Raw genomic sequence first — 14109 nt, forward strand, 5'->3', positions numbered from 1 at the left:
TTGGGAAGATGTTCAGCTTTGTAGCTCCCTGATGTACAAGCCCAGTCTGATGACTCGTGGTTTGACAGGTAGAGCATATGCCTGGGCTGACAAGGTCTTGAAAAAGTCAATGATGGTGATGCGGAGAGTTGATATGGAATGGGTGGGTGCCAGTGATGGGGTCAGATGGGTTTCAGGGGTACCTTGACCCCTTTCCTCAGTAGCTGTATTTATGTGTTCTATACCTTTAAACTGCTAATAAACTAAACTTGCTAAACACAGAAAGATATTACCAATGATAACTCTACATATTGCCTAAATAATACCATCACATTATGATCACTATTACTACAGACCAGTGATTACAGAGCAAATACACCCAGTGACTGACAGGTGACATCTTCTCTGGTTAAAGTACAGTAATTTAAAGTGATGATTTCTTCAAGCCATGACCCATCTCTGCAAACATCTTAGGCTTCTCAATTTTTCAGCACCCTCCCTACCTTTTCCCCCCACCTATAGTGTCCAAAATGTTAATGATACACCTTTCTTTTTTCTGCACAGTAAAGTGAGACGTATGTGGGTTGTTGAAAGGAGTGGGTTAAGAAGAGTAGGAAGATTTCCATTACCAGAGCTTGATTGGTTTACCGGAATATCCGGAAAATTCCCAGTAGTCCGTCTACTTTGAGAGGCAGTAGTGGCCAGCCCATGGCGGTCCCTAGCAGCAGTGAGCCAGCTGTGGCCCCTGGCGGCTGCTATGGGGCTCGTGGCCTCAAAGCAGCTACCACATGTAACACTATCTGCATCCTCAGGATGCAGTAAAGTTGAAGGCTTGTCTGTGCCAGAGGTCTATGTGATAGCTGGAGCATCTTGTTTGTCCTCAACTCCCAGCCCCTCTTTTTGTTGTTGTTCTAAGCCCTGTACATCAGTTAAGGAGGAGCTGGGAGGTGATGGTAAAGGAGGTGGCATGCCAGGCTGGGACACTTGAGCAACATAGCTCTGCCTCCTTGGCACTTGGCATAAAAATAAAAAAGGTGGTTTTATAAATTTTGCAACCACAATAAGGTCCCAAAAAAGTATGGTTTGCTTTCATCCCCTAACAGCTACCTGCATTTTTTTTACCAGCAAATAGACACATTCCCATTAAAGGGCATTCATACATATAATACACTATATGGACATTGGTCTTGAAAAAGGTTTGTTTTTATCAGTAGTGATAGGAGATACTATATACATAGAAATATGGACATGTGGAAAAAGAAGATTCTTAGGATGGCAGAAGAGGCAATAAATAACTCTAGAGTAATAAGGAATAAGTCCAGTAATCCGGGAAGCAGTGCAGCAAGTGAGACACTAGTACTGGAGTCAGTGGCAGTGCTGGAAACAATCAACAAATAGATGTATCAGATAACTTGTAACAACAAGAAACAAAAGCTTTCTGCACTCACCGCAAAGCTTCTGACTCGATGCTCCTACACGGAGATGCCAACAGACCTGGACAGCACAGGATGCATAGCGCTCAGAGGCTATTACCAGCAATTTTGCGCAGTATGCGCTTCTTCCGGCCTCAAATTATGTCATGGCGCTACGTTTCTTTATCTGCAGGGGAATGTGACGAGTGATCACGTGATCGATCCAGGTGAGCAATCATAATAACAAAAGAAGTAAATAACATTAAAACCATTTTCTTAAGTGTATAACTTGATTTATACTGCTGTCATATGCTCTGGACAAGTACGGCAACCTTATAAAAAAAAGGGGACATATCTATTTTATCGTTGAAGACGAGCGGACCCTGTGCATCAAGGCGCAGAATCCACTTAGCCTCAGAGTGCAACAGCCTAGTATCTCTATCAATAGTGGAGGAGACGTTCTTGACTATTTCTAGTCCAGAAAACTTAAAGGGGTACTCCGGCGCTTAGACATATTATAGGGGGATAAGATGTCTAAGCGCCGGAGTACCCCTTTAAGTTTGCTGGACTAGAAATAGTCAAGAACATCTCCTCTGCTATTGATAGGGGATAAGATGCCTGATCGCGGGGTCCCGCCGCTGGGGACCCCCGTGATCTTGCATGCTGCACCCCGTTAAAATCAGTCCCCGGAGCACGTTCGCTCCGGGTCTGATTACTGGCGATCACGGGGGCGGAGAATTGTGACATCATGGCTCCGCCCCCTCAGTGCAAGCCTATGGGAGGGGAAGTGACAGCTGTCACGCCCCCTCCCATAGGCTTGCATTGAGGGGGCGGAGCATGATGTCACACGGGGGCGGTAGGTAATTATAGGTCTATTAGCTGCAAAGTCCGATGAGCTGCCAGTTTTTATTAATAGCCATCTGAATGGTGGAATTCATAGAACTGTTTTGAAAGGCAAAAACAACACGTTGGTCATTTGTTTGTTTGTTTTCCTTTTTTCTCGAGCTATATATGATTCTCTCTAGGAATTTTATTGACTTTCGTTAGAGCATTATAGACAATGTGTTCTGGATATCCTCTTTTTAATAGCTGGATTGAGAGATTTTCGGCTTATTGCTGAAAAATTGAAGCCTCACTATTGTTTCTTTTTAACCTTAAGAACTGGCTAAATGGAATAGAATTTTTTATTTGTTTTGGGTGAGAACTCCCACAGTGTAAGATGGTATTTTTAGCTATGGGTTTATGAAACCCTTTAGTCTGAAGCCTCTCATTTTCCACATAAATCATCAAATAAAGAAATTCAGTTTTTTGACCCCCAAACTCACTGGTAAAGAGCATGTGCATTTGGTTAGTGGTATTGAGGTACACTATGAAATCTTCAAAAGTTTTTCTATCTCCCTCCCAGATAATTAATACGTCATCGACATATCTCAGAAATGCTTTAATATTTTTCATATATGAATTAGATGAACAGTAAATGCACTCTTTTTCAAAAAAAGACAAAAATAAATTAGCGTTTGAACATGAGGTGGGACTGCCCATTGCAGTTCCTGACTCTTGTTTATACCAGTTGAAATTGAACATGAAAGTATTGTGATTCAAAATAAAATAAAGAGAATCACATTAAGAAAATTGATAAATGTATTACTCTTATTCGTGCTGAGGAGGATAGACCAGATAGCCTGTACACCCGCATCATGTGGGATGCGTGTGTACAGGCTCTCAAAGTCCACTGTAGCTAGAGAGAATGTGCTCTGCCAGTGAAAGGATTATGCAAACTGTATAATATCCCTAGTGTCCTTAAGGTAGCATGGCATAGAACTCAAAATCGGTCTCAAAGCCCAATCTACATATTTGGATAGGAATTCTATTACCATACCTCTACCAGCTAATATTGGTCGCCCTGGAGGAGGGGTTATTTTTTAATGTGGACCTTAGAGAGCAAATACCATCTAGGTTTCTGGGTGTGTAGGCAAAAGGCGCTCGGCTGTTTTTGCCTCCAAAATTCAATTTCAAACTTTATTCCTGAGAAAGGACCTAAGATCATCCAAAACTTTTCTGGTAGGGTCTCCTTTAAGTACAGTATGGTCACAATCACACCCTATCGGTCCAGCTAAGACACTAAAAAGAGTGTGATGGTGCAAGGGTTAAGGCCACCAGACCTCTGGGTATCCACTACTAGTCCCAGCAAGTCACCAAATTAACCCTTAGATAAACGTGTTTCCACCAGAGCTGCCTTCAGAAAGGTGAGCTCATATATTTAGAGATCAAAGACCAGAGCTGATTAATTAAACATTTAATCTGATAAAAGGTATCACAGTGCTATATATATAAAAATAAACAAATGACATACAGTTACAAAAATATGAAAGAATTTAGCAAGGCAAGTTCAGAAAACAAAAGATGAAGTTCTTACACTATGATGGTATAGCCGTACTTGTCAGTGAGAGTCCAGCTCTTGTCAGCTTTTAGCACAGCCTTCAACAACAGTTGAGTCCAGCATTTTAAGTCTTATCTGCTTCTTTGGAGGGAAACTCCATCCCCCCCCCTCCCCTCTGATCCCACCAGGTGGGGCATCTCTCTTCCTGACCCCTTATCTGTTTGATTATATGATGGGACCAGGGTGCATGACTTCAAAGGAGATACCAAACAACCAGACCCCCAATAAAATGCAATACAAAAACACACAGTCTGAATGACCCTCACCCCCCGGTCTTAGTTTATACACAGATACAATTATAAAACACATGTATGTTTCCATAATCAGGCCTTGGGCCTGATACCTCCCCCTTAAGATGGAGACAGAGATCTTGCCTCTCCAGGCTGATAGATCTGTCTCCCTTAACCGTCTATTTCTTTTCTTGACACCACAGGCCCTGCATTCCCAGGCAAAGATGGCACTGAAGGGGCCTATTTCCTCATTTAGCCACCAGTTGTCACGATCACACCCTATCGGTCCAGTTAAGGCGCTAGAAAGAGTGTGATGGTGCAAGGGTTAAGGCCACCAGACCTCTGGGTATCCACTACTAGTCCCAGCAAGTCACCAAATTAACCCTTAGATAAACGTGTTTCCACCAGAGCTGCCTTCAGAAAGTTGAGCTCATATTTTTAGAGATCAAAGACCAGAGCTGATTAATTAAACATTTAATCTGATAAAAGGTATCACAGTGCGATATGTATATATATATATATATATATATATATATATATATATATAAAAATAAACAAATGACATACAGTTACAAAAATATGAAAGAGTTTAGCAAGGCAAGTTCAGGAAACAAAAGATGTAGTTCTTACAGCATGATGGTATAGCTGTCCTTGTCAGTGAGAGTCCTTGTCAGCTTTTGGCACAGACTTCAACAACAGTTGAGTCCAGCATTTTAAGTCTTATCTGCTTCTTTGGAGGGAAACTCCATTCCCCCCCTCCCCTCTGATCCCACCAGTGGGGCATCTCTCTTCCTGACCCCTTATCTGTTTGATTATATGATGGGACCAAAGTGCATGACTTCAATAAAATGCAATACACAAACACACAGTCTGAATGACCCTCACCCCCAGGTCTTAGTTTATACACAGATACAATTATAAAACACATGTATGTTTCCATAATCAGGCCTTGGGCCCGACAGGTATACACTTTGCTGTCTTCTAACTGTCACTGACCCTCATCCTCGTACTGCTGTTTGGACCAAAAACCACTCCCCCTCCCTTGTCGGCACGAGAAATTTTCAAATCTGAACGAGTAGAGAGCCATTTAATAGCCTCATGTTCTTTATGGGTAAGATTTTATTAGTGGTGGAATAAATTAGTGCCTTGACATCCCTCAGCACTGCCTGCTGGAAGATGTCAATGGGACTACCGGGAGTGATTAAAGGATTGAATGTAGAAGGTTTTCCTCCTTGAAACCGCATTTCATCTTCTATGCCATCTGAACTGCAACCAGGTTTTTCTGACATGTCGGGCGCTAACAGAGCTAAATGTCTGATGCATTCCTCTTTAGATCCTTTACTGGGCAAAATCCTAAGGGTCCAATAGTGCATGGAGAAGCACTTTCATGATTGGACTCAATCTTAGCTGGATGCAAAGCAAAAAAAAAATTAAGATTAACTTTCCTAATCCCTTTAAAAAAAAGTCTATTTCGAATGAAGGAAAATCAAACTGTTCAGTTACTCCATAATTTAAGCCTTTTGATTATAGCTGGGTGACATGATCAGGGAGGGGGATGTCAGTAATATTAACTACTACTTCATCCTCTTGAGTCAGTCTCTCCAAGAGACCCCTTTTTGCTTCTGAACTGCCCTGCTTCTCAGTATATCTCTTCCTCCCTCCGCGCCTTGTGCATTTCCTAAAGGGGGAATTGGTTCAGAAGTGTTGGGTCTAGTGGGCGGAGCATCATCAGATACGCTGGTGTCAGTTTCAGTAGTCCAAAAATCTTGACTTCTTTGTTTTTTGTGAAATCTCCTTCTACCATTTTTATTAGGATAACGTTTATTCTGGTTATTTGCCGTACTTGTCCAGAGCACATGACAGCAGTTTAAATCAAGTTATACATTCAAGAAAATAATTTTAATGTTATTTGCTTCTTTTGTTATTATGATTGCTCACCTGGATCGTTCACGTGATCACTCGTCACATTCACCTGCAGATAAAGAAACGTAGCGCCATGACGTAACTTCAGGCCGGAAGAAGCGCATACTGCGTGAAATTGCCGGTAATAGCCTCTGAGCGCTATGCATCCCGTGCTGTCCAGGTCCGTCGTCATCTCCGTGTAGGAGCATCGAGTCAGAAGCTTTGCGGTGAGTGCGGAAAGCTTTTGTTTCTTGTTGTTACAAGTTATATATATATATATATATATATATATATATATATATATACACATATAGGGGGGGATTCATCAATCTATATAGAGTCATTTTAGGTGTATTTTCTTCCGCTAAATCTTGCGCAAGGATATTTCCTGCGTTCTTTTTGTTTGTCTTTTTTGGTGGAACTTTTTCTAAAGATGTCACCCTTCAGGTGTACCATAGAGCCATTTTTCCTGTAGACATGAATTTACTAACTGCGTCTTTTTTTTTTTTTTGCGCAAAAAAAGGACGCAAGTGTCATTTTCTTGTGCAAATATACACCAGCTCCGAGCACAATTACAAGTCTGCCTTAGATTTTTTTCAAGAGCTGAGATGGGCTGGATTCTATTACTGCACATGATTCACAGAGACCCGTGCGCAAGTTTAGTAAATTCTGCGCAGCTAAATGACAAATACACGCAGCAGAAAGGGGTAAAAAAAAAAAAAACTCTACCATACACTGATGTTGATGAATCCCCCCATACTGTATATATGTTACTAGAGGATTTTGTGTAATTGTCAGAACAAGATATACTTAATTTGACTATTTTGTTGGTATTTTCTTTTTTCTTTATTCACTATTATGTTGTGTTTGCCACATTTTCAGATACAGCTTCCACAGAAGAAGAAAGTAAGTATAAACATTTGCCTTCAGAAAAGGTCATTTAATTTCTAACTCAATATGAAATAGTTGTATGAGATTAAGGGTGGGGTCACACAGAACTGATTTGCAGTATATTTTATGCTGCGGATCCGCTGATGACCGACCCTACAATGTGCCTCCAGCTGTGCCTGCTCATAGCGACAATCCGTTGCTAAAAGCAGACACACAGCGATCTGCGAGTTGCAGCATGCATGCGCAGTGTACTCATCGCGGCTGCTCTCGGCCTAGCTCAGGGAGCAGGGGAAGCAGCCGCGATGTCTGCGAGTATACTCTCATTTTCCAGAACTGCAATCTACATGGATCGGCCAGAAGTACAAAGTTTTCAGTGAGACATTTCCAAGGTAAGGAAGAAAGAAACTCCACCACCACTGAAAAAGATACAAGAAATACTTTTATGGATTCAAATGTTTAATGGATTGTTGAGTAGAGAGTGACTCTTGACAGTCCAGATGGATGGGCCTTTGGCTGGATCAGTAATGGCACAGAGCTCCACTTCAGCTCAGCTGGTTTTATCCAAGATGGGGTAGTTTGACCTTTTCAGATTGAAGATGGACTCAAAATCAACTTTCAAACCTGCTGCCAGTTTTTAGAAGACATTTTCCCCAGAGGCCAGAACCCCGCAATCTAACATCTTATCCCCTATTGTTTGGATAGGGGATAACATGTTTTCAGGGGAGTACCCATTTAAGGTTTATTAACACTTTGAATTGAAAGAGAGCACTGTAGTTGTTCAGGAATAAAATTAATTCTCAAAAACACAACTTAATTGTGCACACAGTGTAGAATATTATGGTGGTATACTGTATACTATGTGCAAAAATGAATGATACAGCCTGGAGAGAAATAACTTATTTCATCCACAGAGCCATATATGACCTGTCACCCCTCCTTCCCATAGACTTGCATTAAGGGGCGTGTCCGTGATGTCACGAGCCTCTGGCGCTACACCCTATGTTCTGAACAAATGCTGGGTGCAGCAGGGAGATAATGGGGGTCCCCAGCAGCAGGATAAGATGGATAGGGGTACCGTACCCCTTTAAGATACCTTCACACAAAACAGTGCTGATGTATACTGTTGTGTATCTGAGCTGTGGTATTCAGTCCAATGCACCGAACATAGTCTAGTAGTGACTATGTTCAGTCCATTTTCAAATGTATTTTGTGGGACTCCAAAGATTCCATGCTTTTGAATCCTGGAAAATAATAGTAGATGTTCGTAAATGGACTGAACGCAGTCACTAGAAGACTATGTTAGGCCCATATAATTAACTCCTTAAGGACGCTCTCCTTCTATGACGCGCACTCAGGATGGCTGATGCTGGACATCAGCGATCGCATTGTTGCCTGGCATTAACCGTTTATACGCCGTGATCAAAGTTGATTGCTGCATCTAAAATCTAAAGCCTAAATCTAAAATGGAAAAAAAACAATGGCTTCTAAGTTGGGCTGATTAGGATCACAGTAGTGAAATCAGCTGAAAGGATGGCGGGAGGGCACTTACCTGCCTCGATAACACTGATCAATGCTATGCTATGGCATAGTGTTGAACAGTGTATGCAGTCTGAAGAGTTCATGTAAAAGTCCTCTATGGGGACAAAAATAGTGTACAAAATTTACAAATCAAATGGGAAACATTTAAACAAAAATAAACATATGTTGTAAATGTCTGAACTATGAAAATATAAAGTTAATTAAACCGAACAGTCTACATAAAAAAATAAAATACACAAAATATACAGAAAATACATAAAAAATATACAAAAAAAAAATACCACAGGCAAAAATCATTTGGCTATCATTTTAATCATATGGACCTAGAATAAATATAAAATGTGTCTTTCTACTGCGTAGAAATGGAAGCCCCCCAAAAGTTACAAAAATTACATTTTTTTTTTTCAGTTTTGTTCCACAAATATTTTTTGGGGGGTTTTGCCATAGATTTTGTGGTAAAATTACATATGTCATTACAAATGTCATTGGTGCCGCAATAAACAAGCCCTCATATGTGTCTGTAGTTGGAAAAATGAAAGCGTTATGATTTTTATAATGTTAGGAGGAAAAAATGAAAGTGCAAAAATGAAAAAACCCTGAGTCCTTAAAGGGGTACACCGCCACTAGACATGTTATCCCCTATCCAAAGGATAGGAGATAACATGTCTGAATGCGGGGGTCCGGCCACTGGGGACCCCAGTCATCAAATGCACGGAGTGAACTCCACTCCAAGCCGGATGACTGGCGATCACAGCCATCACACCCCTTTATTCATGTCTATGGGGGGAGGCATGACGGCTGTATACTAGCCATCATGCCCCCCTCCCCTAGACATGAATGGAGGGGGCGTGGCATGATGTCACGAGCACGGAAGCCCAAGGCTTCATGAACGCATCAGCGAAGGCCTGGAGATTGCGGGCGGTCCCAGTGGCCGAACCCCCATGATCAGACATGTTATTCCCTATCCTTTGTATAGGCGATAACAGGTCTAGGGACTAAGTACCCCTTTAAGGGGTTAAAGGACCATGGCTTGGGTACACCATGGTATATTTTGGCATAGAATGCTAATGTATTACAGCTGTCAGTCATGGTCAGACACCGACCTGTGGCTGTAATACAGAAGTAAAAGTGCATTTGTATTATGCTAGTGTGAACCCAGGCTAATACTCCAGAATGACTCATAGTCTGGGTAATACTAAATATTTTAAAAAAAGTTGCAGTATCTTGTAATACCTTTTTTTATTCGACTAACAGGTTCATACAACATACTACAGTATTTTTTGATTTTGCATCACTGAACTAATATGGCAACTCAAATGTATTATATGTGTGTGTGAGATAATGATATAAGAAATTGTTTTTGTTTTTTTCCAGTTAAATCATTTATAGAAAATAATATAAAGGCCCTTTCAGTCCTAATAGCCAAGGGATGTCAGCACATCAACAAGCCCATGGAAGACGGTAAATTATAAGCTATGTAGTCCTGTAAAATAGTGTCTTATATAGTTGTGTAGAATGTTTTTGTTTTTTCTTCTTGTAAGTCATCTGTTGTGTCTATTGTGTTGCAAGAACATGACTGCATTATATAGAATGGACATAGGGCAGAGACTTAAAGATATTAGTGCCACCTAAGTTCTAGTTAGTGTTGAGCGGCATAGGCCATATTCGAATTCGCGAATATTCGCGAATATATGGACGAATATTCGTCATATATTCGCGAATATTCGCATATTCGTTATATTCTCGTTTTATTTTCGCATATGCGAAGATTTGCGTATGCGAAAATTAACATATGTGAATATTAGCACATACAAAATTAGCATACGCGAAAATTCGCACATGCGAAAATTAGCATATGATCATTTTCGCATATGCGAATTTCCGCACGACAGTCTCACACAGTAGCATTAGAGCCTTCTTTACACCACACAAGCTGAAAGCAGAGAGGGGTGATCACTGTGATGTGTACTGTGAAGAAAAGAAAAAAAAAAACAACGAATATTCGTAATTACGAATATATAGCGCTATATTCGTGAAATTCGCGAATTCGCGAATATGCGATATTCGCGAATAATATTCGAATTGCGAATATTCGTGAGCAACACTACTTCTAGTGTCTGAACACCTTTTCTGCCACATAGGACGACACATTATTATAAGAGGTTCATGTAAGGTGGAAGACCCTATTGTAGAGTTTACATTTGGGTTCCAAAGTGTTAAATAGACACTGTCAGATCCAAAAACCTTTTATATGTTGTTACTGATGAAAATTAGAGACCTTTTGTAATATGGTTGTTTACATTTTTTTTATTTAATAAAGAAAACAGCCCCTGAAAATCCATCCATTAGGGGTCCCCATACCTTGCTGGGACACTAACCAGTCCTGCAGCAGCATGAGGCTTGTCCATGAGTCATGGACAAGAGATGACTCATGGACAAGGCTGCATGAGCAGATACACCAATCACCTTCCACCATCACAAGGGAGGGACACGCCCCCATTCCCTGAAAGGATTTATAACCTCCTATATGGATTAGATGCTGTGAACCTATATATTGAATTGGACCCTATATTATGTATTAGACACTCGGCCCCACCCCCATATGGATTACATAGTTTGCCCCCTATATGGATTAGATACTGTTACAGTATGATACTGTGCCCTCCTCCAAGATGGATTAGATGTCATGCCTCCCTGTATGGGTTTGATACTGTACCCCCCGAAATGGATTAGATACTGTAATGGTATGATACTACAACAGACTGGGACCAAAAATAGGTCTGGGCATATTAGACTAAGCAGCCTATTTTTTTTTTTGGGGGGGGTCCTCCATCGATTACCTCCATCGATTACCTTAGTTCAAGTGGCTTTCCAGCTGTTGCAAAGCTACAACTCGCATCATACCTGGAGAGCCTCAGGATTTATGGAGAGCCTCAGGATTGTAGTTTTGCCATAATTGGAGAGGAACAGATTGGAGTACAGTTTCTCCCATTATACCTACAGAATTTACAAGTGACTCCTACTCTGATGGGTCAGTCAGGAGAATACACAATGATATCAGTTCCTACAGGTGACATCTTCTCTGTTGTCTTTTCTTTTCTTCTGGTCCAGACCCCAGGACTTCTTCTAGCCCCATCTTCTATGCAGAGTCTGATGCCTGGACATAATTGGCTCCTCACTTTATCAGGATGTCCTCATCCTGTATATGAAGACAATAATTCTCATGACTCTGCCCCCTTAATATAATACTTCCACACACTGTACCCCCTAAATAATATACTGCCTCACAAAGCACCCACTTATTATATTATTGCCTCACACTGTGCCCTCTGAATAAAATACTGCCTCACACTTTACCCCCTAAATATAATACTGCCTCACACTGCACCCTCTGAATATAATACTGCCAGACACTGTACCCCCTAAATGTTATACTGCCACACACTGTACCCTCTGAATATAATACTGCTACACACTGTGCCCCCTGAATATAACACTGCCACACACTGTAACCTCTGAATATAATACTGCCACACACTGTAACCTCTAAATATAATACTGCCTCACACTGCACCCTCTTAATATAATACTGCCTCACACTGCACCCTCTTAATATAATACTGCCTCACACTGTATTCCTGAATATAATACTGCCAGACACTGTACCCCCTAAATGTTATACTGCCACACACTGTACCCACTGAATATAATACTGCTACACACTGTACCCTCTGAATATAATACTGCTACACACTGTGCCCCCTGAATATAACACTGCCACACACTGTAACCTCTGAATATAATACTGACACTCACTGCACCCTCTTAATATAATACTGCTACACCCTGTATCTTAAATGTAACCCTGCTCCACACGGACACTGTAGCCTGTAAACATAACCTGTCACTCACTGTGCCTGTAATAATAGTACTGTCACACACAGTTTTTTCTCAGTTAAGATGAATCCCACCCCTGCACTGTCCTCCTCCAGGCTCCTCTGTCACCCCAGACCCCAAGTTTTCTCCACGCTCCTCTGCCCCCATCCCCAGACCCCTTAGGTTATGTTCACATGGCAGATTATGTGCGGAATGTGTGCCCGGAAAACGCTAGGATATACACACACATCTATCACACAATCAACTATATACATATATCATACATACTCACATCTATCATACGCACATCTACATGCATACATACACACATCCCCACATCCTTGCTTTCATCACTTCCCTTCCCCCCCCCCTTTCCTCGGTCACCTCACTCCCCATCCTCAGTCTTCTCACAACAATTCCCCCCCCCGCCCCTTCCTCGGTCACCTCACCCCTATCCTCAGTCTCCCCACAACACCCCCCCACCCCCATTCTCAGTTCCCTCAGCCCCCCCCCCCCAGTCTCTTGATCCTTCGTGTCTTCTCCTCAGACCCCAGCCAGTAAACTCACCATCCAGTGCTGCGGTGCTGGTAAACAGTGAGGCGTAGGATGCTGCTTCTGTGTACACTGCTGGGGATGTCAAGGGCTTGGAGCAGACGTGCGTGCGTGCGTGCGTGCGTGCGTGCGTGCCTATGCGGGGAACATCTGCTCCCAGCAGCCACTAGCCTGTCCGGCTCCCCCTGCGCTCATTCCAGACATGGTGCAGGCTGCATTTAGATTAACCCTTGGCCGGTCCTGCTGTCCTGACATGGCAGAAGAAGCCGCAGGTATTTATCTAGTAGTGGGGCGGCCTGACTTGTTGGGCGGCCTGCAGCCTGCGCCCCCGTCGGGGGTCGGGTTCGTCAAGCGGTAGGTACGCCACTGGGTATACATGACATACCTGGTGTTTACCTATATAGGAAAATAAACAAAAATAGCAAAAGAAGCCCAAAGAGTCACTTGTACAAAGATAAAAATACATTTTATTGATATGCACTAAAATTAGACACACACATAAAGAGGAAAACAATACATCACAAAAAGCAGCAAAGTCTGATACCCTGCAGCAGGGATGGTAGTGTGGGGGTATTGCACATTAACCAATGATCAGACAGTATGCATGAATACAGACACCAATCTATATACTAGCAGCATAATGATTATACAGTATAAAGAATGCAAAGTGCAACTTAAGTAAGGTGCTGTATGCTGGTGGGTATAAATACCTAAACACCAGCAATAAAGTGCATGATATTAAGAAATGAATATTATACAATACCCACAACAGGATTCAAACAATCACAGAGACACTGCAGGGACCGGGATGCCGCCACTCCAACGCGCGTTTCGGCACGCTGACCTTCGTCCGGGAGTATAGGAAAGCACAGCAGACTGCCTATACAGCATGCTCTTAAAGGGGTACTCCGGTGTAAACCTTTTTTCTTTTCAATCAACTGGTGGCAGAAAGTTAAACATATTTGTAAATTACTTCTATTAAAAAATCTTAATCCTTCCTGTACTTATTAGCTGCTGAATACTACAGAGGAAATTATTTTCTTTTTGGAATGCTCTCTGATGACATCACGAGCACAGTTCTCTCTGCTGACGTTATTATAATAATAATAACGCTTTATTAATTGTTGTCCTAAGTGGGATTTGAACCCAAGTCCCCAGCACTGCAAGGCAGCAGAGCTAACCACTGAGCCACCATGCTGCCCTTAGCATACATCTGATGTCATCAGTGTTCCAAAAAGAAAGGAATTTTCTCTGTAGCATTCAGCATCTAATAAGTACTGGAAGGATT

At 41.9% G+C, this 14109-nt stretch overlaps 1 protein-coding gene across 6 annotated transcripts in view; it reads left to right on the forward strand.

Moving 5' to 3' along the window:
- LOC130354755 (uncharacterized) overlaps window positions 1-14109 on the forward strand; it is a 75054-nt gene that overhangs the window by 54487 nt on the left and 6458 nt on the right. For all 6 annotated transcript variants that reach the window (XM_056555161.1, XM_056555162.1, XM_056555163.1 and 3 more), the window contains 2 exons: window positions 6846-6869; window positions 9768-9854. In XM_056555161.1, coding sequence (XP_056411136.1) covers window positions 6846-6869; window positions 9768-9854 — 111 coding nt within the window. The remainder of the gene's footprint in view (window positions 1-6845; window positions 6870-9767; window positions 9855-14109) is intronic.

This window comes from Hyla sarda, chromosome 1 (genome assembly GCF_029499605.1).
Source record: "Hyla sarda isolate aHylSar1 chromosome 1, aHylSar1.hap1, whole genome shotgun sequence".
NCBI lineage: Eukaryota > Metazoa > Chordata > Amphibia > Anura > Hylidae > Hyla > Hyla sarda.